The sequence below is a fragment of the Tetrao urogallus genome (genome assembly GCF_951394365.1).
Source record: "Tetrao urogallus genome assembly, chromosome: 3".
In the NCBI taxonomy this organism is placed as follows: Eukaryota; Metazoa; Chordata; class Aves; order Galliformes; family Phasianidae; genus Tetrao; species Tetrao urogallus.
The window spans coordinates 22,392,462-22,416,151 of NC_136815.1; the positions used below are offsets into that span (position 1 = coordinate 22,392,462).

General features: G+C 45.7%; 1 protein-coding gene across 1 annotated transcript; it reads left to right on the plus strand.

Moving 5' to 3' along the window:
- Positions 1-11,420: 11,420 nt before the first annotated feature.
- CCNE2 (cyclin E2) lies at positions 11,421-23,294 on the plus strand (the record flags this gene model as incomplete). Its single annotated transcript, XM_079533655.1, has 12 exons — positions 11,421-11,453; positions 13,289-13,326; positions 13,418-13,532; positions 13,713-13,772; positions 14,873-15,024; positions 17,177-17,312; positions 19,042-19,188; positions 20,569-20,664; positions 20,921-21,055; positions 21,792-21,903; positions 22,717-22,871; positions 23,193-23,294. The coding sequence occupies exons 2-12, from the start codon at positions 13,313-13,315 to the stop codon at positions 23,292-23,294; spliced, it is 1,224 nt and encodes a 407-aa protein (XP_079389781.1). The 5' UTR covers positions 11,421-11,453; positions 13,289-13,312.
- Positions 23,295-23,690: the final 396 nt, after the last annotated feature.

Here is a 23,690-nt window from a genome sequence, read left to right on the forward strand (position 1 = left end):
TGGCTCTCGTGTTTTAATCTATGATCTGATTGTTTCTTAGGTTGCTCATGTTTTCACGCATAGGTGAGTGTGGTCAATCTGCAGCTGATCATCGATTCCCTCAGACACAATCACAACTAGTGCTGCATCTGTTTGATGACACATCTCCAAAAATCTTGCTACAGTATAAATTATGTTAAGTATCGGTGTCTTAGAAGCCTGTCAGTACAGTAGCTCACGTGCTGACCTATCTACGATGTATAGGTAGGTTCATAGTCTTTTAAAGAAGCTTGACTGAGGTAGAAAAATCAGTTATGTCTTTGCATTAATCAAAGTGGAGTTTAAAAATTTGAAGTTAGCCATATGCTTTAATGACAAGTACTTGACAGCTTGTGTATCTCTCTGTATTAGGCATATCTGATTAAGTTCTAACAAGGAAATACTGTAGCTGCCAGTGAATATTACATAGCTATGCTGATCTGTTACAAGGACAACTAATCTGAATTGCCTAGTACCTACCTGTGTTTGCATGGAGTCTGTGTAGTTGTGTTAGGTACTTAATAAGAGTATCAGAAAAGGGTTAAACGTCCCTTTGGTATTTCTGCAGTATCTATGGCACTGGTGTTACAGATGAAGTACCTCACAGTGGAGTGAAAGGAGAAGTGGACCTATGGGTTAAGTACAGATGCATAAGCCAGAGAGCTAAAGTGTTCTACTTGGTACAGCTTGAGCTCTCTTCCCTTTCTAACTCTTTTTATTGTTGAAGATCAATTTCTTCTAAAACCTAATCTATTCCATTTGTTCTGTAGTCTAGTTACCCCCCCCAAAAATAGTGGATCAGCTGTTCTTCTGATTCCACTGGTAGCTGACTGCTTTTTCAAAGAAGTCAGGCTGATGCTCAGCTATTTCTGAGCTGCTGATTGCTGTTAGATTTTCTTGTTTACAGGCTGAGAGTTGCTCGAAAATAGCTAGAAGAAGGACTTCTGATAGAACTTCTTCTAACTCTCTATCTAATCTGTTCTCCCACTCAATCAAGTCTGAGATCAGTTGTGACTGGAAATGAAGAGCAGTGGGTGGCAAGGAGAAGAACATGCTGAAACAGTCTTACAGAACTAAATACAGATAACGGTATATAAAATGTGAGGCACCTCAGCAGTGTTTTTAAGTCAACAGGGAGCAGAAAGACTGGATATCAATTCTGTGGGTTACTAGGGAAGAAAAGCCATTCAAAGCTAACAAATACTCAAGTATTCTTAAGTATTAATACTTAAGCATTCTTAAGAACATTCTGCAAAATACTCTGTTGGGAGTAGGTGGGCACTTAAAGGCAAAAAAAAACCCAGCTTATTAATAGATTGTACATTACACTGCAGCCACATGGCACTCTGAACACTGATAGGTAATCTAGGAAGTGGGTTAAATCTCTTTGAAGGGGAGAGGGAACAGAAATTCTCACAAAAAAAGGGGGGATAAGTAATTTTACCTCCTTTCTATCAGTGTTGAAATGTTGTGTGGTCTTTTTTTTTTTTTTTTTGGTTTCCTCCCTGTGCTGGGTGCCTGGGGCATTCAAGTGTTAATGTGGCATTCAGTCATGTCTTCCAGTAGTCTTTAGACAGAAGTTTCCATAAGGACTCACATGGAGAGCATTGGAAATTGGGTGATGTCAATGTGAATTGTTCCAGACCTGCAACACTTGTTTTCTAAATCCATCCAAATGCTTCAGATTTTCTCAGAAGCCCAACAGTTTGAATTAGTATTGATGTAGTTATAGTGTAGTGCATGATGTAGTTACTGCACGTAGTGCAGCTGGAATTGCTGGGGAGCATACCTAGTATGCAGGAAACAGCATTTCTTTCAGTTTTCATTTCTCACTTCAGTTTTGCTGCTTACCTGGGATTAGTTAGGGTTGTTGCAAGGGGATGTTGGCAAACACATGCATGTGTAAGAGCGAGTGGTGCTTTCCTGGATACACTGGCCTTTAAAACACATGGAGTTTGTGTGAACTGGGTAAGAGAACAAAATTGGTCACGTTATGAGCCTCAGAAATAGCAGTGAGGGTGTTACTGCTCTTTAAAGCCTTATGTATTCACATTCATATAAAATTTTTGTGGTCCAAATACTCTGGCTTACCTCCAAGTAGCTGTAGTTTCTCCAGTCTCGCATCTGTACATATCTGTACCTGGCATAAACTTCTACTTGCCTCAGATGGTCTACCTTTACCACTCCAACTCTTTGTCCAGCTTAAACTTCCTTTTCCTCACTGCCAACTTTCTAGCTCAGGAAAATTCTGTGCTTTCCTGTATTATGTTTTTCTTGATATATCAAGTAACTACTTTCCTTCAGCTTTAATTTTCTTAAAGTTAAATGAAGGAAGATGATGTATCCACCTCCCTGTGTTGGAAGGAGTAATCCTTTGATCTCCACAGGGGATGGAATTGAGAGTGTAAAGGCTCCCAGGCATTAGAATGAGAGCCTTGGTCTGTTCTTAGCAGGCAAGTAAATGCAACTTTAGACTGCTCCTAGAGTTGGGAGAAACTCATCTTTTTTTTTTTTTTTTTTTTTATACTACATTACTAGATAACTTTCTGGTGATGAACTCCTATATCTTTCAGGATATAAACTGTTTTGTTGCACAAAGCTGTGCTTCTCAACTTGTAATAGTGGAAACCGTGTTGTTGTGTGAGATAGTACTGCATCAACGGCTTTTTGTTAATTTGTTTTAAGTATTTATGTTGATCTAGTCCCATTTTATGCCTGGAGCTATTGGGCGATTAGATTCGTTTTGGTTTTTTGTTTTATTAGTGAGCTGTGTGGCTTTTTATATGGTTTTTGAACTGTACTAAAATGTTTTTTTGTTCTTGTAAAAGTGGAGGCCTTGCAGTGTCTCATACTGATTGACATTCATGAATTTTGCTGAAATGATATTTTCATATACTGGTTAACAAACAGATCTGCATTTTAAACTGTGCCTTCTAGGTGTAACTTTACACAGCAGACTTGAAGATACAAAAGGGACATTTCAGATAGGATTAATACTGTACATCAGTCTATGCATATACGGCAGCTTCTTTCCAGAGCCACTTTCTATTTGTAGCAGTCTTTTTGATATGGAAGAATGTCTCGCTCTTATTTTTAATAGTTTAACACAAGCTGAAAGCTGACAAAATACAGCACTTTGCCAAAAAAGTAGCATTGCTTAACCAGTGTGTATTTCCTGAAGCAATCTTCTGTATTTTGTTTTCATGGTGCATTGTGCACCGTGGGGAGACGTGATCTGAACTCTCAATAAATGGCCTATTAAAAATGTCAGTCTTCTGTCATGTCTCATGAATTTGAAATGTATGGGTGTCCCATTGGGGTGTGGTAGACATGAGTACAGTATAGAGCAAAATCCTTGCTGTTGTACAAAGGTTTCTCTGGGAATTGATTTGCATTATTTATCTAATCTACTTATCTACTAATATTACTTATTATCAAGTGAGAATACACGGTCTAAGAGATACCTTGCATCCCTGCCATCTGCTGTGCCTCCTGATGAGCCTGCTGAAGTGCAATAGGCGAACAGGATAGAAAGTAGGGAAGTAAGCACACAGGGCAGGAAAGCTGGTATCAAGATAAACAACCCTGCTGTTACACAGGCTTGACACTTTCCAGAGGTTATTAAAAAAATCTGGTTGCTGTTGTATTCAATTGCTGTCTGCCCACTGGCTGATGAATGCTGATGCCCTCACTGGCTTCATCCAGTGGTGGGGGTTTTGCCTCAGGACAACACGGCTACCTGTGAGATCATGACCAGGCTGCCCAGGTCTTAGTCTCTTCCTGTCTGGAAAACTGTCTCCAACAGTGGGGACTGCACAACTTCTAAGAAACCTGTTCTGATGCTTGACTTTTGTAATTAGACCTTTCCATGAACTTCATTTTGGTTCTCAATTCATTGCCTTTGCTTGACCTCCCATGCACAGCTGTGACAGGTCTGCATCTTGTACTGGAATGCTGTGATTACCATTCAAGAGGTTGAATTAGGGATAGGTAATGTGAGGCATGTAAAGACCCTGTGCAAATGTGCAGGGGTGAGATTAGGAAAGCCCAGCCACCTGCAACTGAGTCTAAGAAAGGCTCTGTGTCATGGCTGGAACCATAATGCTCTGGAAGGCAATAAGGAGCTTCTACACATATATCACCTGCAAAAAGAAGATTAGGGAAAAAGTAGACCTGCTTCCAAACAGGGCAGGAGACCCTGTGTCAAAAGCATAGAGAAGACTGAATGCCATGTGTTCTTCGCTGTAGAATCTAGCAGTAAGAAAGTCCTTGGAAATCATGGGCTTCTGAGGTTAGCAAAGGGAAGGCTGGTGCTTGGTTGAGGGGGTCTGAGAGAAAGAACACTTCAAGAAATGGAACATAAATCTATAGGATGCATCCGTAACTAATAACAATCACTGACTCTCTAATGGTGTTGTGAGGACACTCAGTCTTTCAGTGGTTATAGCAGTGAACAGGGTTCCTAAGGAGGGAAGGAAATCAAGTATTGTGCCTGTATTCAAGAAAGTAAAACAAACAAACAAAAAAAAAAACACCTGGTAATTATAGGACAATCAGAATGGTTGAGCTCAGAAAGTTGTACACAGTGACACCAAGCCTAGCTAAAGGCCATTACCTGCTGTTGTACCCAAAGTGTTTATACTGACTGTGCTGCTGGGACTGCCACAGTTCAAGAAGCGTTTGGACAATGATCTCTAACATAAGATTTGATCTTTGAGTGGTCCTGTGTGAAGCTAGGCACTGAACTCAATCCTTGGGAGTCCCTTCCAACTCAGGGTATGTTATGGTTCCATCACTCCTATGCTGGTGAATGTCTTCATGAATGACCTGGCTGTTGGAACAGAATGTGCCATCAGTAGGCTTGCAGAGAGTAGGAGAAGCTGCTGGATGCACCTGATCTGCCACTCAGAAGGATCTTAACAGGCAGAAAAGATGCACTGGCAGGAACATCATAAATTTCAGCAGGCGGAAATGTAAAGTCCTACATCTGAGGAAAAATTACCACTGACAATTCATATTGGGGCCAAGTGGCTGGAAATCACCTTTGCAAAATAGTCTGAGTATCAGTGGGTGCCTATTGTTGACTATGAGCCAGCAGTGCACCCTCGTGGTCTCAAAAGCTAAAAGCCTGCCCAGCTGCAAGAGGAAGGAAGGATAGAGTTAACAGGTTGACAGAGATGCATCTGAGTGCCGTGTCCAATGCTGAGGTCCCCAGTGTGACAGATGTGGATATGCTGCAGAGTCCAGTAAGGGGCCAGAAAGATCACAGAATCATAGGGGACCACCCAGTCCAACCCCTGCTACAGAAGTTCCCCACAGTGTGTTACTCAGGAAAGCATCCAGGTGTGTTTTGAATATCTCCAGAGAATGAGACACCTTCTCTGAGCAGCCTGCTCCAATGTTCTGTAATCCTTTTAGTAAAGAATTTTTTTCTCGTGTCTGTATGGAACTTTGTATGTTTCATTCTGTGCCCGTTGTCCCTTGTCCTGTCGCTGGGCACTGCTGGAAAGAGCCTGGCCCCCCATCCACTTGGCTCCCACCCTTTAGATACTTATCAGCATTGATAAGATCCCTACTCAGCCTTCTCTTCTCCAGGCTGAGCAGCCCCAGGTCTCCCAGCCTTTCCTCATGAGGGAGATGCTCCAGGTCTCTCATCACCTCTGTGGCCCTCAGCTGGACTTTCTCCAGCAGTTCCCTGTCTTTCTTGAGCTGAGGAGCCCAGAACTGGGCACAGCACTCCGGATATGGCCTCACCAGAGCACAGTATAGGGGGAGGACCACCACTCTCAACCTGCTGACTACACTTCTTTTCATGTGCCCAGAATATCAGTCAGTCTTCTCCTTCTTGAACCTTGTCATTAAACTCAGAGTCAAGGGATCTTCCTGATCAAGGGTGAGGCAGAGGAGGTGCTGAGCCTCAGCCTTGTCTGTGAGCACCGGCACCAGCCTCACAGGTAAGAAATTCCAGTTAACTGGCTGCTAAGCCTGTGTGGATTCAGGTGCTTTTTTCCATCACAGTTTTGCTGCTTCTTGTGTCCTCCCCCCTCCCTGAGAGCTCTAAACAAAAAACTTCCATCTGAAAAAATTTGTGGCCAAGGAAAAGATGAGACATGTTCCTCCTGGTCTCACTTCATGTGCAAATGAAAGCAGTGACAGTCTGAAAGAAAAACAACCACTTTTTCTTTGGCTACTCTCATCTGATCAACCTGAATTATCTTTGAAGGTGTGTCTCCTGAGTTTATTTTTTCCTAGGAAAATCTAGATCTCTGGGTTTTCTTATGCTTCTTTTTTTTCCCCTCCTCCCTGTGATAGGATGGAAAGACAGGTAAAACATTTCCCACTTGTGTTCTGTCAACTGTGCTGGTAACTTCAAAGAGCACGGTTCTGTCATTTCACAGAATCACAGAAACACCAAGGTTGGAAAAGACCTACCAGGTCACCCAGTCCAACCATCCACCCATCACCAACAGTTCTCACTAAACCATCTCCCTCTACACAACATCCAAACGTTCCTTGAACACCTCCAGGGTCGGTGACTCCACCACCTCCATGGCCGGCCCATTCCAGTGCCTGACCGCTCTTTCAGAGAAGTAGTATTTCCTAACGCCCAGCCTAAATCTCCCCTGGAGCAGCTTGAAGCCATTCTCTCTAGTCCTATGGACACTTGCAGCTGTCCAATCCTTAAACTGGAACAAACTGGGGAACAAAGTGTTCTGCTTAACTGAGATGATGAAACAGAATTTGAGCAACAAAGCGCCTGTCTTTCCGAAGAAAACTCTGAGGGAAAGTTTTCATTTTCAAGTGTAGGTTTTGTGTCCTGCCTGTTTATCAAAGCTGGAGTGTGTGCTCCAGCTTCCTGTACGCATAGATCCTTGCACATTTCTGATGAAGCCGTGATACTAATTACTGAAAATGAACACTGATAGACATTCTCCATGTTGTTTCCTTGTTGAGTTGTTGATTATCTGCTTTATTTGTCTCGCTGAAATACTTTGGTGCATGTTTACAACCACAAAATGCTACCTCCACAATTCAGCGATACGTGCAAGTAGAGTTCAGGCTTCTTAATGAGAAGTAATTCTTAATGTGGCCCGGTTGTTCCCATGGCGTGCTCACAATAAGTTGTTCTCAGAATAAATGGGATTGAACCGAGACTTAGCAGTGTGTTCATAAATTTTTGTGCCTCAGCCAGTCCTTTTCTCCATGAAAATACTGTCTTGGAACTACTGCTCTATGACTAACACTTCAGAAGTTAAAGTCTCTCTAAGTGTTCCAAAGTGTTGCAGGCAGATAGATGGTTGAATCCGCAACAATCTTAATGAGACAGCTAACTATGTTTTAATTTCATGGACAAGCCAAGGAAAAAGAACCACAGAAAAAAGAACAGCAACAAAAACAGACAGATAAAAATAACAGAACAGGTCAGATCTCAGTTTGCAGGCATGGGCAGTCTGTATTTCTTTTGAAGCTCAGCTTCTACTTTATGACCAAATAAAAAGGTGACCCAGTCAGGCAATACAATTAAAAAATACACAGCTACCATAGAATCCTACAATGATAGGTGTTGAAAAGGACCTTAAAGATCATATAGTTGTGCCCAAACATAATTCTGAGTGCTAAAATAATCCCATATTCCCTAAGGTGGATTTCTGTAGAGAAATTAGTAGTCATAAAGAAGTGGGAAGGAGCCCTCAACTGCTAACAGCTGAAAGAAATAAGATGGCATTATAATTAAGAAAGGAAGGATTGATATGGGCAAAGGCATCCTCTTGTCTATACACAGCAGAGAATTTCAGCTCTAATTCACTGGTCTTGCACTGGTGGTGCAAGACAGAGAAACAGAAGTGAGGGATTTGAGTTCTGTGGCTGGTGAGAAATCAGCAAACAGCTGAATCAAGATTGATCTTTACCAAATGTTTACTAATAGTGTGCTGTTTGGTGCAGGTTATTATTTCTGGTGCATCATTCTTACATCTGGAGAGATCTACAGTGTGCCCAAATCACAGGCAAGGTCAGGGCTATGGAGAATCATTAGTAAAGCCTTAGTCCTCTAGCATTAACAAGGTTTTTGCTACATTGCTTGCGAGCTGGAGTAGCAAACATTCTTCACTTTGCATGCCTGGGAAATAAAGCCCTCAGTTCAAGGCCTGCTGTGGGCATGGCCAGGTGATGTGAGTCACTGGGATGAGGAGCTGTGTCCCCTAGCTTTTTGGGGGCTGAGTCAGGGAGATGAGGGCTTGCCTATGTGGTCAGCAACTGGCAGTGGGGGTGTGGATAGGTGAGGATGATCTATTTTTGATGAAGAAAGTACTGTGTTATTGTCCAGCTTGTGTTCTAATGATCAGAGATTCCTTTCTTTTCCCCCATATTCATAGCTCCTCGTTCAAGAGGCATCATGCTTACAGACCAGTGGTGAAGCAATGCTGGAAAATGTGAGGAAAGCGTGGCTCGTTGTCTCTCTGAGCTGCAGACAGGAGATTGAATGCAGGAGTAAGTAGGGATGGACTTAATGTTTGCCGCTGGGTTGTAGGTGCTACTTCCCACTGCAGAGATGCTGTCCTTAGGGGAGTTTGAGTGTGTACTGAAAAATAAAATCAAGAGGAAAAGAAAATTCACCACTGTATCGTGCTATATTATAGATCTGTCCCTGCAAGTTGTAAGGGAATTGTTAAATTACTCCTGATCTTTCTCTTGTTATAACAGTAGCTCCTAGTGGTGGTGATTGTGAACTAATCTGATTGTCAGAGGGGCTGCTTATGCAGAATAGCTTTTCTGCTGCCGGCATTGGTCTTAGACATATTCACATGCTAACAATGAAAAGTTTTACTCTTTTTCTTATATTTTGCTTTTATCAAGTGTTTATCAGACTAATGCCTTCCCTTGAAATCAAGAAAAAGAAGTCAAATTTGTAAGATCCAAAAAAGAAAAAAAGACTCTTTGATGTTTCTCAGATTGGTTCATGTTTTAAAACAAATCTCTGAAATGAAACCAGTAGAACTTCATAGGTTCTAACAGAAAGCCAGGATTTTGAAACCTTAGGGTTTCAATTATCCCATGCTGTTCGGCAGATGGAAGCCTCAGTTTGGGAAGGATATAGCTTCCTGCTAAAGGATTCCTTTTAGGAGTGGTGTAAGTTTTTCATGGCATTTAGGATAGTAGCTGAAGCCACCCTGTAGTAAACAGACTTAAAATTCCTCTTATAATCTGCCTAGTTCTTCTGCACAGGTCCTGGTTTGAGCCTTCCTTTAACTGAATTATCAGATAGCTTAGATAGTGCAGATGTGATTCAGAAACAAAGTCTGGCAGCAAAAGCAAACAGCTATGGTGAAATGCTTATTGCAACATGATAGGAATACAGAGGCCAATACCTCATGTAACGTTGAACACAAATACTCCCTGCAGTGTGTTTCAATTAGCATAAAAGTTTTTTGCTCATGTGAGCTCATCTCCCTTAAGGAGGCACGCATGCAGTGAAAGAAGATGTCCTGTGCATTAACTCCTTTGGAAATAATCCCAAAGTGAACTTCAGTCACTTCAGTTTTGTTGCTGCATCAAAAGGTTGGCACATTAGCTTGCATTAGAACCATAATTTCACTGTCTGCAGTGGAGTTTTATTAAGTTCTTCTGATTTTTTGTTTTTCTTTTCTGTACTGCTCAGGCTTTGGGGAAGAAGTCACTGGTAGGAGTCTGCTTACGGGACCAGGCCAAAAACACAAATACATTGAGATACCATGTGAAAGCAGCTCGCAGCAAAAGGGGTGGGAAAGCAAGTGGCAGTCATTGCTGTCTGTGTGCTGTGACCTGTTCATGGTAGGCCTAAACAGCTTCAACACAGACGGTTCACAAACATTGTCACTAAGTCTCAACAGGCCTCAACAGATGAGAGTGATTGTATTTTCTTAATGCCTTCTGAGCCATAAAGAGAAGACTTCCTTTGTGAAAAGGATGAGACTGGGCATTTTGCTGAGCTGAGCAGGCTGGGCAGCTCAACATCCATGTTGTGCTGCTGTTGTGCACGCTGCTCTGCTGGAAGTCTACAGGAACCATTGTCCTGGCAGCATCACAGGTGGGAGATGTCCCCTGCTGCCTGAACCTGACTCCTGCTAAGGTCACTTAGACCTGTTGGTAGCACTGCTATGTCTTTGCTGTGGTGGACTGCACTGCCTTTCCACTTGTAAAATGGCAAAGAAATGAGAAGGCAAGAACCAAAACCTGGTTATTGTGGCTTACTTGCTCACTTAGATGTTGTAAGGTACAGATGTGTTTACTCTTTTGTAGCATTACACTTGGGAAAAGAAAAAGCAGAAGTGAAGAAAATGATGATGAGGTGGATTCATTTGAAGGCAGCTGGGGTATTTCTTCATGTGTTTACTCTCTTGTCTCTCTCATCTGCAAAATATCTGTGCACAGCCCTGCCTTCCTGCACAGCCTTCTTTTAAGAAGGAAAAGAAGGGTGGATTTTTGTTGCCGTTTAACTGCAGTGCAGTCCTTGGTTGGAACTGGTTTGCACGGAAGGTGGGTTTCAATTTGCCAGGGGGTCACAAAATTGCAGAATGGTTTGGGTGGGAAAGGGACCTTGAAGGTCATCCAATCCTTGCCATGGGCAGGGCTGCCCCCTACAAGCTCAGGCTGCCCAGGGCCCACCCAACCTGGCCTTGAGTGCCTCCAGGAATGGGGCACCACAGCCCTCTGTGCAGCTTTGCCAGGGGATCACCACCCTGTGAGCGAAGAATTTCTTCTTAACATCTAACTTAAATGTCCTCCCTTTTAGCCTCAAGCCGTTCCCCTTCGTCCTATCTCGAGGGGTGGCCGTGCTGGGCTGCTGCTGCCATTTCTGGACGTGGTGTGCAAGAGGGGTGCGGGTGTCCCTGGGCAGCGGTATGTGCTGCCCCAGGCGGAGCTGTGCTGCTTCCACTGGGGCCTGGCTCAAAGCCGCTTTCAGGGGAACCTTTTTGTGAAACGAGGCGCTTTTCTCGGTTTGATGAACTTCCTGGCGCTTAGACGTGTGGAGAAGCAGGAGGGAGAGGCGGTGCCTCAGCGGAGGCCGCGCAGAGCAGGCGGGAGGCTCTGTCGCCTCAGCACCCGGAGGCTGCGGATGGGGATCGCCCCGGCGCGGTGTGGCAGCTCCGGGCTGACCGCGAAGGGCCGCGGGGCGCTGACAGGCGGTGGCCGCGCCCGCTGACAGGGCGGCCCGGCTCCGCCCTCAGGCGGCGGCGGCGGGAGCGGCGCGAGGTGCGTGTTTACATTCCGCCGCCGCCGCACGTTGCCGCCGCGAGGCGGGCTGCCATTGGCGGGCGGGAGGCGGCGGCTCCGCCCCGGGGCCGGGCCTCGCCGGGCGCGCGGCGTGCGCGGCGCGTGGAGCCGCCCGGCATAGGGAGTACCTGCGGGAGCCGGGCGGCGGTGGCGGCGCGGGACGGCGATGCGGGGCGGCGGGGGTACGTGCGTGGAAACGGAGGCGGCGGGCGGAGCGAGATGCGGCGGCGGCGGCGGAGCGGCACTCCCCGCCCGCCACTCCCTCGGGTCGCCTTCACCGGGGTAACCGAGGCGGGCGGCCCCCGGGGTGCGCGGGCGGCGGCGACGGTGGGGTGTCCTCCGGGCCGGGGTGGGCGCCGCGGCCGAGGGGCGGCGCTGGGGCAGCGGGGCGCGGGCGCGGGGCGGGGGAGCTGTCTGCCGCCCTCGCACATGCGCAGCGCGGGCGCGGGCCGCGCTATATAGCGGCTTGGCGCCGGCGGCACTGCAGCAGCGCGGCCCGGGCGGCGGCGGCGGAGGTGCGCGGGGAACCGCGGGGGGCAGCGGGCGGGAAGGAGCCCACCGCACGTCGATGCGGTGTTCGGCGATGGTAGCGCCAGCGGGGCGTGCAGCGGGGACGGGGGGATCGGGGCTGGGGGCATCAGGGGGTCGGATGCTGGGGGCACAGGGCGTTGGGGGCACCATACGGTGCTGGGGCTGCGCGGGGTCGCGCGGATCGGTCCGGGGCTGGTGCGGCTCTTAGCCCCGCGGGCGCTGCGGAGGCGCGGGCGGGAGCGGCGGGCGGGATGCGCGCCCGGACGCGGTTTTGGAGGGAGAGCGGCTGAGGAGGAGCGGCGGCGGCGCCCATCCGAGCCCGCAGCGCCCCGCTCAGCCCCGCGCTCGGCGGGATCCCGACCCGGCTCGCCGCCCGCCCGCCGCTGGTGGGGGCGGGGAGCGCTGTTGGCGCGCTGACCCCGTTTGCCGCCCGCCCGCACCCCACGGCGCTCCGGGGCCGCCGCGTCCCCCAAGGCGAGGCCTCGGCTCCCCGCGCTGCCCCCGTTCCCCCCGAGGGACGCGTCCCCGCCTCGGGTGTCCCGTTGAGAGAAACGTCCCGACTGAGGTGGGGTGTCCGCCGGCGCGGGCTCCCCGTGAGGTGGCGGTGCTGTCCCGGAACCCCTCCCGCGTTTTGGAGGGAGCCCGGCGCGCACCGAGGCGGGAGCGAGAGGAGGGGTGGGGAGCCGAGGTCCTGCCGCCCCGATACCCCGGGCAGCCCCGCCTGGGGGTGCTCGGCGCCTTCTGCGGGGACCCCAAGTGTGGGCAGCATTCTGTCCTGCCCCCCACCCCTCCCAACCAGTTCTGTCTGAGCCCCGCTCGCCCCGGGGCCGGCCGAGGCGCGGCGCTGAGAGGCCGCCTCCTCCTCCTCCCCGCTCTGCAAATTGGCGCGGAACCGGCGCAGAGAGGCGGCCGCAGCGCGGGCAGCTCGGCCCGGCAGGTGGGGGCGGCGGGAGGGATCCCCCCCAGTGAGTGAGTGAGCGTGTGTGTGTGTGTAGCCCACCTGGGGTGCCTCCTCCACACCCTCTCACACGGGAAAGGCTGTTTGGCTGCTTCCCTCCCCCCACCTGACAAAATGAGCCCCAGGTAGGCATAGGCGAGCTGTGTAAGGGAGCGCCCATCTGCTGAGCGATGCACTGCGGGCATCTGGGTTAAGCACCGTGACACCTCCAAGGGATCATAGAATCATAGAATGGCCTGGGTTGAAAAAGACCACAATGATCATCTAGTTTCAACCTCCCTTCTATGTGCAGGATTGCCAGCCAGATCAGGCTGCCCGGAGCCACATCCAGCCTGGATGTGGGGCAGCTTTTTTGTGTATCACAGGGATCCCATGCGAGGTGTGCCTTGCACCAGTCAATTAACGGTGCCCTTCTGTCTCAGTTTTGAGCCACACATGGCAAAAAGCAACGTGGTTGCTTTGTCTTAGGGCACAAAGCACCCAACTTTCAGAAGATTCACTAATCCAGCTGTTATTCCTTTGATCCAGGTAGAGAGATCTTACCGCCCAAAGATGTCAAGACGCAGGTAAGCTGTCAGCATTGTGACACACCAACGTGCCCTTTGCTCGCCTCCCAGCTGCTGCCCCCTTAATGCTGAGTGTCTCTGCCCCTTGCAGCAGCCGACTGCAGGCCAAACAGCAGCAACAGCTGCCCCTGTCATGTCAAGAAGAGACTCCACGTGAGCTGCAGGCACCAGAGCATCTCCAGACCAGGAAAAGGAGAACGGCAGAGGTGACCCACTTGATTGACTCAAAATTTAATGTTGCACGTTATTATGGTCACTAGGATGGGGGAAACATTCTCTCTGCAGAGCTAAAAAATGGGGCAGGATTAGCAATAGTTTGCTGTATCTTTAGAGGTCATGGGTGTGCTGGTCATTGTCAGCTTACTGATGTGTGGTTTTCTTTTCAGCAGGAGATTAAGAAGAAAGAAGATGGGAAAGTTGCTAAAAAACATCAATATGAAATTAAGGTAAATCAGTCTTTGGATACTTGTTCAGACTAGGTGAAGGAATCTGTCTCGTTAAGATTGGTGAATGTGAAATCATGCATTCCATGCTGGAAAAGGGGAAATCTCTTTCTTTGGATGTGGACAGTATGTGATCTCTGTGCCTTAACATCTCTTCATGCTTTTTTTTTTTTTTTTTTTTTTTTTCTTTTCTTTTTTCCCCCCTTCACTTTTACAAAGGGTTTGGAACTAAATTCACTCTTAGACACTTCTGTCTGGCCAAATAGGTTTTGAGATTTTGTATGCTAAGTAAACTGTATGCACTTTACCTTGAGAAGAAGCTCTGTAGGAAATGTTCAATGTGTTCAAAGGCAGGTCTTGTCATTCTTTGTGAAAGGAATCTCCCTAGTTCCACAGACCATAATTAAAGCTCAGTTGTCACCATTTTGAAGGCTGTCAGCCATTACAGCATTGCATATGCTTCATGTGCTTAATCAATACGGGTAAGGAGATATCGTGTACAACCAAATAACACTGAAATAAGTTGGAGACTCAGCTGAAGTTACTTAGAATTCTTTCTCTGAAGCTTTCTGCATGAATTGACTTCAGACTCCTCTCCTTTTAAGTCATTGCATATTTGGTGTCGGTGAGTTGAGAGATAGTTCACAGCTGCTGCTTGCTGGGGGGGGTATCTAGCTTCGGAGCCGAGATGGGTGGCTCCTCCCTGGAGTACTTGGAAGATAACAAGTTGTTGAATTTCCCTTAAGACAGTAGAACCTCCACCCTCTCCTTTCTTTTCCCTTCACACAGATAAGTAGATAGGACCAGCAACCTAATGTCTTGTTTCTTAGTAGCAGTAAAAACCTATTCCATATGTACTGTAACTGTAGAGCTCACGTGATGGATAGGCTGCGTGTGGGTTCATCAACCCAAGTCAGTTTTTTTTCTCAGAGCTGAGAACCCTTGGTTTTGTCAGGTTTGTTCTTACACGTTCCATCTCTTGGCTACAAAAGGTTTTGTCCAGAGAACTTAATGCATGCGTTGTTGTTACTGTAGTCTGCATCTTGCCTCTCTTGCTGTCACAGTAAATCCTTCTTTCAGAAGACGACTTGTTTGTGTTGCAGAGTTGTTGGCCGCCTGCAATAACAGGAGGCATCTCACCTTGCATCATCATTGAAACGCCTCACAAAGAATCAGTAACCACTGACTTCTCAAGGTTCAAAAAATACAGGTTCAGAAACCTCTTCATAAATCCATCACCTTTGCCTGAACTCACGTAAGTTGACTGAATGCAGTAGTTGCTCTTTTATCACATGTGCTGAACTACTGTAGAAGTATCTGATATTGTATTGTGCTTGTATAATAGTGGACAGTACTCGTCTCTTCATCCCACAGACAGTTCAATATCTGGAAAAACACTCATCCTGTTGTGGGTTTTTCTCTTCCCCGCTCAGAAATGTCCTGGACAGAGCACTTTTTGCCTGTTGTAGCCATCCTTTTATAACTTAGCACTGGAGCCTGTCCGTGGCTGAAAGGGGTGCAGTGGTTAAAACTCACCTTCTGCCAGCACTATTGAAACTGAGCAATCAATAAAGTGACCAAAATACTGAACAAAGTTTAATAACTTTAGAAGTAGAACTACACAAACGTGCTGCACTGGTAGCAGCATATTTGATGCAGTCACAGTTCCTGTCTTCTAGTTTAGTGAGCAGTGTTGCAGAAGTTACATACATGTTATAAAGACATTGCTGAAGAGGAAAGGGTAATCACTCAGTTGAGCAGTTTCTTTTGTAGAACATTTGTTAGTATGTCATTGTAAACCTCTGTTAGTATACTACAAATATGCTGACTGACACGGTTTCCCTTTGCAAAGGGATAGGTTAGCTGAGTGGATAGAGGTTGTTCAGAACTGAACAATCCTTACACATTTGGGTGTGTTAGGTAAGTGTGCTGGTTGCTGTTTGTACCAGCCCAACATTAATGAAAAAGCATGCTGCAGTGTGTTACAGAAAACTACTGCTCAAGTGACTGGGGGGAGAACCAAACATTGAAAGGTCAAAAAGAGATGAGCCTGTGAAGCAGTTCCTTTAAGAGAATCCATCTAGATGTGCCGTGTTTTCATGCTGCGATCAAAACTTGACTGGAAGTGGGAGATGCTGCATAGCGATGCACTTAGCCTCAGCGCCGTGTCTCTCACTGAGCTTCAAGCTCAGCTTCTCAGTGTTGCTCCTGCACCTGCTGCGTGTTGCTGAACTGCGATTTAAAAAGCAATGTACTTCTATCTGTGTCTGGCAAATCCTATTTCTGTAAGTGTTGAGAAGCTTAGCATGCTGAAGGGCTCTCCTGTACTCCCTTAGCAAGTTGCTGGGAACTGCTGGATCCCAAAGATACTTTCAGACGCAGACTTCCACACAAAGTTTTCATCCTCGATGTTAACCTCTTGTCAGTCAGTATCTGGTAAAGCTGAGCTCTGTTTTCCGCTTAGCAAAATGAGAGGCTCACTCACTCTCTGCTGCCTTCTTCATACATTCCTAACTGCTGTAGGAGGATGAGAGACTTGATGGCTGCTCACTGAGAGACTTGTGCATTAAAGAAGAGTCTCCAGCTTACTGCTTGTGGTGGCAGCTGGGTGGAACTGATCTCAGTTAAAATTGTGAGCAATAGTGGCAATGAGGTCTGTTTAATTTCTCTCCATTCCTGCCTAGGGGAAGGTATTTAATTCTGAAAACTTCAGGGGAAAATTGGCATTATGTTGGTCAATCTGTTGTCCTCCTTAATAACTGTATAGTGAGGGGGGGAGGAAAAAAAAAAAGTTAATTCATAATAACAGCAGTTCCAAACTAAAACCAAATCAGATTTATTATATAGGCGTTTTCTTGCCAAGTATGCTTGACTGCTGATAAATCAGTAATGACCAAAAACCTAATACTTATTGCATGTTTCTGAGCCTTAAGGTAGATTAGTCACACTGTAAGTCACTGATTGGTCCCTTCCTCTTTTTTTAAAGATCATCTGCAAATAATTTTTCCAAAATGAAAATGGTCAACTCTGGGTGTGTTGTGTTTCTTAGGTAGTGATGTAGTTCTTTGTTCTGTGTGTTTTCTACCTTGCCCTCTGGGAAGCCAAGCTTTAAAGTGGCTGAGCTATGTGTGCTAATGGCTACCTAAGCAAAATGGGAATCTCTCTGTGGTTGTATGTGCAACTTTAGGATGTATGCACTCAGTTTTATTGGCTGTTCTATGAAACTGGACTTGCTGATGATCCTGGCAAGCTGCTGTTGTGATCATGTAACATGTTCAAAGTATGCCTGCAGTTTTCTAATTACTGTAAGGATCTTTTTGTGCCCTGAGTCTTTAGAAATAATGTTTTTATACTCCCCTTATGAAGGTGTGTGCGTACTTACAATGACTTGTAACTTTATTCCATAGCTGGGGGAATTCCAAAGATGTGTGGCTCAACATCCTGAAGAAGGAGAACCGATACGCTCACTGCAAACACTTCACTTCGCTACACTCAAGTTTGCAGCCACACATGAGGTCGATACTGTTGGACTGGCTTCTAGAGGTGTGTGCTTTGTGTTATTTGCACCGTGTAGTCCTTCTGAGGAGAGGAGGTGAAAACAGAGCTTCTACATTAGGGGTATAATAGCAAAATATACAGCAAATGCCCAAACAAGGTTGCAAGTCGCTATTTCTGATCCACTGGGTAAACTGCTCTCAATACACCCTGCCAGTGAACCTGCCAAAGGAGGGCAGTGAGCGACAGTTGTGAATGCTTGTTCTTACTGTGCTACGTAACTGCCTGGGAAGGGGCAAAATGTAGCTCTGAGGCACCTGTAGTGGGGTGGCTGTAGCAAGTTACTGCAGAGTTCAGGTACGTTCTAAGATGTGAAATTGGAGATCCAACTTCAAGTTGGATCCAACTTGAAGTTGGCAGCTGCGTTTGTATTGAGGACTTGAGTTGTTATATCAAGAGCCTTCAGATGTCAGAAAAAGTAGTGGGGGAAGCAGACTTATTAGTAAATATTTAGTTATATCTTATGAAGAAAGCACGTTGGTAGCTAGCATCTGAAGGCTCTTGTAGATGCTTTCTTGCTTGAAGTAGGAATGATTTATTTGTAATGCTTTTCAGTCTAATTTCTGTACTTCAGACTATTCCAGCTGTCAAACAAAATGGAGGTTCTCGTTCTGGCAGCCAACACTACATGAAGGAGTACTAGTGTTGTAAATAGAGAGCTATGTTCAGGAGCAGTTTCCAAGAACACGCTGTATTGCAGAATATTCGGTCGCCACTGCCAAAAGCAACCTTTTACTCACGTAGCTCTTGCTCACCAGTAGGAGGGATCTTGCAGGTTCACCAGTTCTGTGATGCCAAGTACTCTAAGGAAGCAGCTGTTACAGTGGCACTCACTGCCTGGCTGTTGAACAGTGCCAGTAGTGGATTTCAGGGGAAGGGATGTGCAGTTTTTAGACATGGTATGAATACAGAAACAATGCCACTTGTGTACTTCACGGATTCCTTTAATGTGTTGTTGGCACATCACCCCTGGATTGGGTGTGATTTTTATATTTTTAGTCTTGAACTGTTAGGAAATTGTTAATGAAAGTGTTCACATTGACCTTATTACCACTGTCCACCTCAGTATTTCTACATGCCACGCCGAAGTAAAATCACTTGGAATTCTCCAGGAGCTCCTAACCTGGTCTTCTGTAGCATCACTTTGAAGATAATAGAACTTGGCTGTCTTGAGTATTGCTTGTGCTTGGCCAATACGTGTTAATAGAAATCATACACTATTTTCATGGTGTGGACCTTCTTTGTTCTGAACCTTGTTTGGAGCAGTTGTTATTCATTTTGCAGTAGCACTTCAGTTGGTGAATATTTATTACATCAGCTCTTAAAAAGAACAAAAAAGTGTTCCTGCCAACCAGTTGCGTTCTCTAAGGTCAGGAGGAGATGCAATCCACAAACAGGCTTTCAGCCTTCTCATGAAGTAGCTGGAGGTGGTGAGATTTTGTTCTGCCTTTGCATGCAAGTGAAATAGAGTAGTGAGGCAGGACAATTACTCCTACTTGGGATCGATTCGTTCAGGATTTTTACTGCTGTCTGTAGATTAGAAACTAGGGAAATATAAATATTTTTTGCTGCCCCCATGTTTACAACTGTCTCGTGAAACATGTAGATTAGTGATGGTCTGTATATGTAAAAGATGAATCTGTGTACTGGAGTACTCCAATGTGTGTACATGACTTTTATTATAGAGATTTTTTTTTTTTTTTTCTATTTGTTGTAGGTATGTGAGGTGTATGCACTCCACAGGGAAACCTTCTACCTAGCTCAAGACTTCTTTGACAGATTCATGTTGACACAGAAGAACATTAACAAGAGCATGCTTCAGCTGATAGGAATTACCTCATTGTTCATTGCATCCAAACTTGAGGTAAGCAGCTCTGTTATGGGGAAGAGAGATTACATATGGAATAACTAAAAAGGTAGTGGTAATGTATCTATTTCTGCTGTCTGAACCTTTAGAACTTAGAGTGCGTGTAACACTGAAGGGGAAATCTTTCTCTTCGGTTGTGTGTATGTGAACCTTTTGGAGGGTGGTCTTTGCCCTCCCTCTCAGCAGTGGGAAGGAGACCACCTAAACTTCAGAGTAATGCAAATATCTAGGAGCATTTTGTACTGCTTTGTCTTTTTTTTTCAAACGTACACCTGTACCCTGGTTGGCAAACAGCCTCAGGGATGGGTGCAGGACTTGAAGAAAACCAAACCTGTACCGCTGATGTCTCTTAAACCCATTTAGGGGAACTTTTCAGAGATGATGTGATCAGTGCAACAATGATGATGAGTTGTTTGGTTTCTGTATGTCTCCTGGAAACTCTATAGCACGTGGTAGGCTAAACTAAGTGGCAAATTTGGGATGTTAAATTTGGGTACTTGGAAATTCCCCTGATGAAACTGCTGTTTGCAAAGCGAGGTGGTGAGCTGCAAGCTGTTCTGCTGGCAGGTACCTCTACACCTACCCATATGTGGCTGAGATTGGCACAAGTAGGTTGGCTGCATTCTTTTTTTAACTGTCTCTACACCATGGATTCTGGCAGCTATGTTGGCAGTGGAATTCTTGGTCTTCATGGCCACATCAGCACTGACTGTTGTTGCATCTACCCTGCATTGCTGATTGTCCTCTGTACTTCAAATGTAGGATGGTTCTCATTCCTTTTTTTTTTTTTTTTTTTTTTTTTTTTTTTTTTTTTTTAAACAGCAAATGGAATGGCTGAGTAGGAAGTGGTTTTAATAAGAGGTTGTTCTGATCTGTCAGCATTTATTTCATAGAATCATAAAATCATGGAATAGCCTGGGTTGAAAAGGACCACAAAGATCATCCAGTTTCAACCCCCTGCTATGTGCAGGGTCGCCAACCAGCAGACCAGGCTGCCCAGAGCCACATCCAGCCTGGCCTTGAATGCCTCCAGGGATGGGGCATCCACAACCTCCTTGGGCAACCTGTTCCAGTGCCTCACCAACCTCTGTGTGAAAAACTTCCTCCTAATATCCAACCTAAGCCTCTCCTGTCTCTGTTCAAAACTGTTCCCCCTTGTCCATTTTCTCCAAAGCTAAAATGGTTGCAGTAAATCTGTTGTGTTATGCAACACACGACATAGAACCTACTTGTTTTGAGTATCTCCTACTGTGCAAGTTTCAAGTCACTCCATGTAGTAAGAAAAAAAAAAAACAGTTCTAGTGTAAGAAAAGTTAATATTTCAATATGCCAGTATCAAGCTCTTGTCTTCTAATCTTTTTCTTCATCCTTTTGAAGGAAATCTACGCTCCAAAAATACAGGAATTTGCTTATGTCACTGATGGTGCTTGCAGTGAAGATGATATTGTGAGAATGGAACTTATTATGTTAAAGGTAATAACTTGCTTGGAAGACTCACTTGAAATCTTGCTCCAGATTAATGTTGTGTTTTAATATCACTTTATTCAAGAAGAAGGAGGAATGTGATCTAAAATAAATACTTAAAAGTGTGTATGACCTCAAGTATCTTTTGGGAATCTGTGCGATAAACTGAATGAACTCAGAAGGGGAAGCATGGGGGGAAAAGATCAGAGCCCAGAGCAATCTGTGCACGGTTTAAGGTGCTTATGTATTTGTTTAATGCTTACAGGCTTTAAAGTGGGAACTGTGTCCTGTGACAATCATCTCCTGGCTGAACCTCTATCTTCAAGTGGATGCTCTGAAGGATGTTCCAAAAGTGCTTCTACCTCAGTATTCTCAGGAAAAATTCATTCAGATAGCTCAGGTAGGTAACAAACTCTATAGGAAAGTGCTAGTCTGGAGTGTTCATGGCAAATGTTGTACCCCCAAAAGCTGAAGAATTTCTTGTTTCATGGTCGTTTTCACCTCACTTGTTACTTTGTTAATGAATATGCAGGTTTGACTCAGCCAGACAGCTGCATACAAGCCTTAAGGAAAAGCAGCCAGGTGTCTGCCTCCCTGCTCTCAGATATTATCACTTTCTCTGCATGCTCAAAATTGCTGCTCACTGCAGTGTTCTGCACACAGCAGGCAGAGGGCCCAGTTAGCTGCCTTTCCCTGTGTTAGCTGCAATGGTGTTTCTGCCCCAGAATGCAGGGTCAGTGGTGTTTTCACTCTGCTTTGCAACTACTGTGGTTCAATTTCAAGTACACAAGACCAGCCTCAGAGATATTTACTGAAGAGTAAATTGAACTAATTAATTCACTGAGATATTCTGCAACTTTTTTAATGTAAGGTAATACTTTCCTTGAGCTCTGCCCACAGCTTAAAGGTTGAACTCACATTAGTACAAGTACTCTGTCTTGCACATTACTGTTTGGGTGAGACCTGCTTTACTGCAGTTGGTGCTACAAATAAACTAGATGCATGCAGTTGATTCTAAATAGCACAGCGATGCTGCAGCGCATGAACAGGGAGTGTAAATACTTCCTGGGATAAGATTTTACCAAAGTGTCTTCTTGGAATTTATAACACTTATGTCCTCAATTCTATTTCCTCAGCTCTTAGACCTGTGTATTTTGGATGTGAATTCTTTAGACTTCCAGTACAGAACACTAGCTGCTGCTGCACTCTGCCACTATACCTCAACTGAAGTAGTGAAGAAAGCTTCAGGTAAGAAGCATCTCGTTAGGCAGTGATGGCTGTTCCCTGCCTGATGTTGTGAAGGGCGTGCTGGTTAAGGACTGCAAAAGCTCTGCAAGGATACTAACAGTTTGTTTTTCTGTGGGGCTTTTCTTTTTTCCTTAGCTCCTCTGCCTTTAACACTGTTTCCTTCCTACCACTGTTTCAGACATTACCAAGACCTGAAACAGAAGGAAGAGCTTTCAGAAGCACAGAGTTAGCTAAGGGAATTGAGCAGACACTCGCTTGCTTGCTTGCTTTTTGGGCCAGTACTGCCCCTCTAATAGATTCTGACTGTTTGATCACTAGCAGTACTTTTATTTGGCAATTTTGTTTCCCAAAATACAATTTGCAGCCGGGCATCCTTGGCTGTCAGTGGCACTCAGCCTTTGTGTAGATCCCACAAGTCTCCCTTACAAAGAGCTGCTGCCACCTGACCAAGTTCAGCACCGTGTTGCATGAGGTGTCTTAAAGGCAGCGCTACGGTGTGTGTTTGCTTTAGAGCATGAACCAAAAATCTCACTCACTGAAAAAGTCACAGTAGGGTAAACTGTTACTTTAATGTCCTGGGGAGCAACAGAAACCCTCCTGACCACAGAGCTGTTTTTTTCTTTAGGCTCGTGGTCACATCCTTTGCCACAACGTGTTTAAGTAACAAATGCAAGGAAATGGGGATTTCTGGGAGGGTGAATTCTTACCTACGGCTGTATTTATTTTAAATTGCCATTTCTTTAGGAATTCTAGTTAGGAGACTGTACAACTCCTTCAGAACTTCTAAGTGTATCCCTGTGTTTTCTCCTGTAGGCTTAGATTGGGACAGCATTTCAGAATGTGTAGAGTGGATGGTTCCATTTGTGAACGTGGCGAGGAAAGTCTCTGTGAAACTGAAGCATTTCAAGAAGGTTGCAGTAGAAGACTGCCACAATATCCAAACACACACAAACTACTTGGACATGCTGGTAGGTGGCTTGCAGAGCTGTGCTTTATACAGCCCTTCTTCTGAGGTGCTGAATGCTCTCCATGCTGATGGGGTCAGCATGCCACACCTTGTGGTTCTGGCTTTCTGGAGATAAGCTGCATGTGCTCTCACAAGCTGTGAGCAAAGAGTTGGGTGAGGATTACTGGTGAAGTGTTTAAAAGGTGGTGCTCCTTGCCATGAAACATAGCTGTGGAGTACCTGAATTGTACTGGCAGCATGAGGGAAAAAGCTTCCTAATGCCAGTAAGGCAGGAACATAGAGCTCTGTGTGCTATTAACTGTCTTCTTCACCTTCTACACAGGAAGAAGTTAATAGTGGAGTAGCAGCTACTGCCCCAGGTCAGTTATCACCTGTGTCAACAGCAGGAATAATAACTCCTCCCAAGAGTACAGAGAAGAAATGAAATTTGGACAGCAATCCTTATGGACAGTTTAAGAAAAAAGACCAGGTGCTTCAGAACAAGACCATGCTAAGGGTGACTCACTTCAATGACCTTTACTGCTCTTCAAGACGTGAGCAGTAAGGGATGCATCAGAGTGGCGGATGGCACTGATAGCAGCATCTTCCTTGAGACTTGATCAAAGAACTCAGACCAAGCATCCCTCCCTGTGTCATCGCAGGAGCGTGGGCTACTCGAGTCCCTTCTCAAATGACTTATGTAGTTCAACTCTCTGAACATTCCTAACTTATGAATTTCAGGAACATGTTTTGAAACGGCTGAGTGGCAAGGGTTGTCCACTCAAGGTATGTGTCAATGTGCTTTAATGTGGGATAGCCACACGTGAGACCTTGGTGCCAG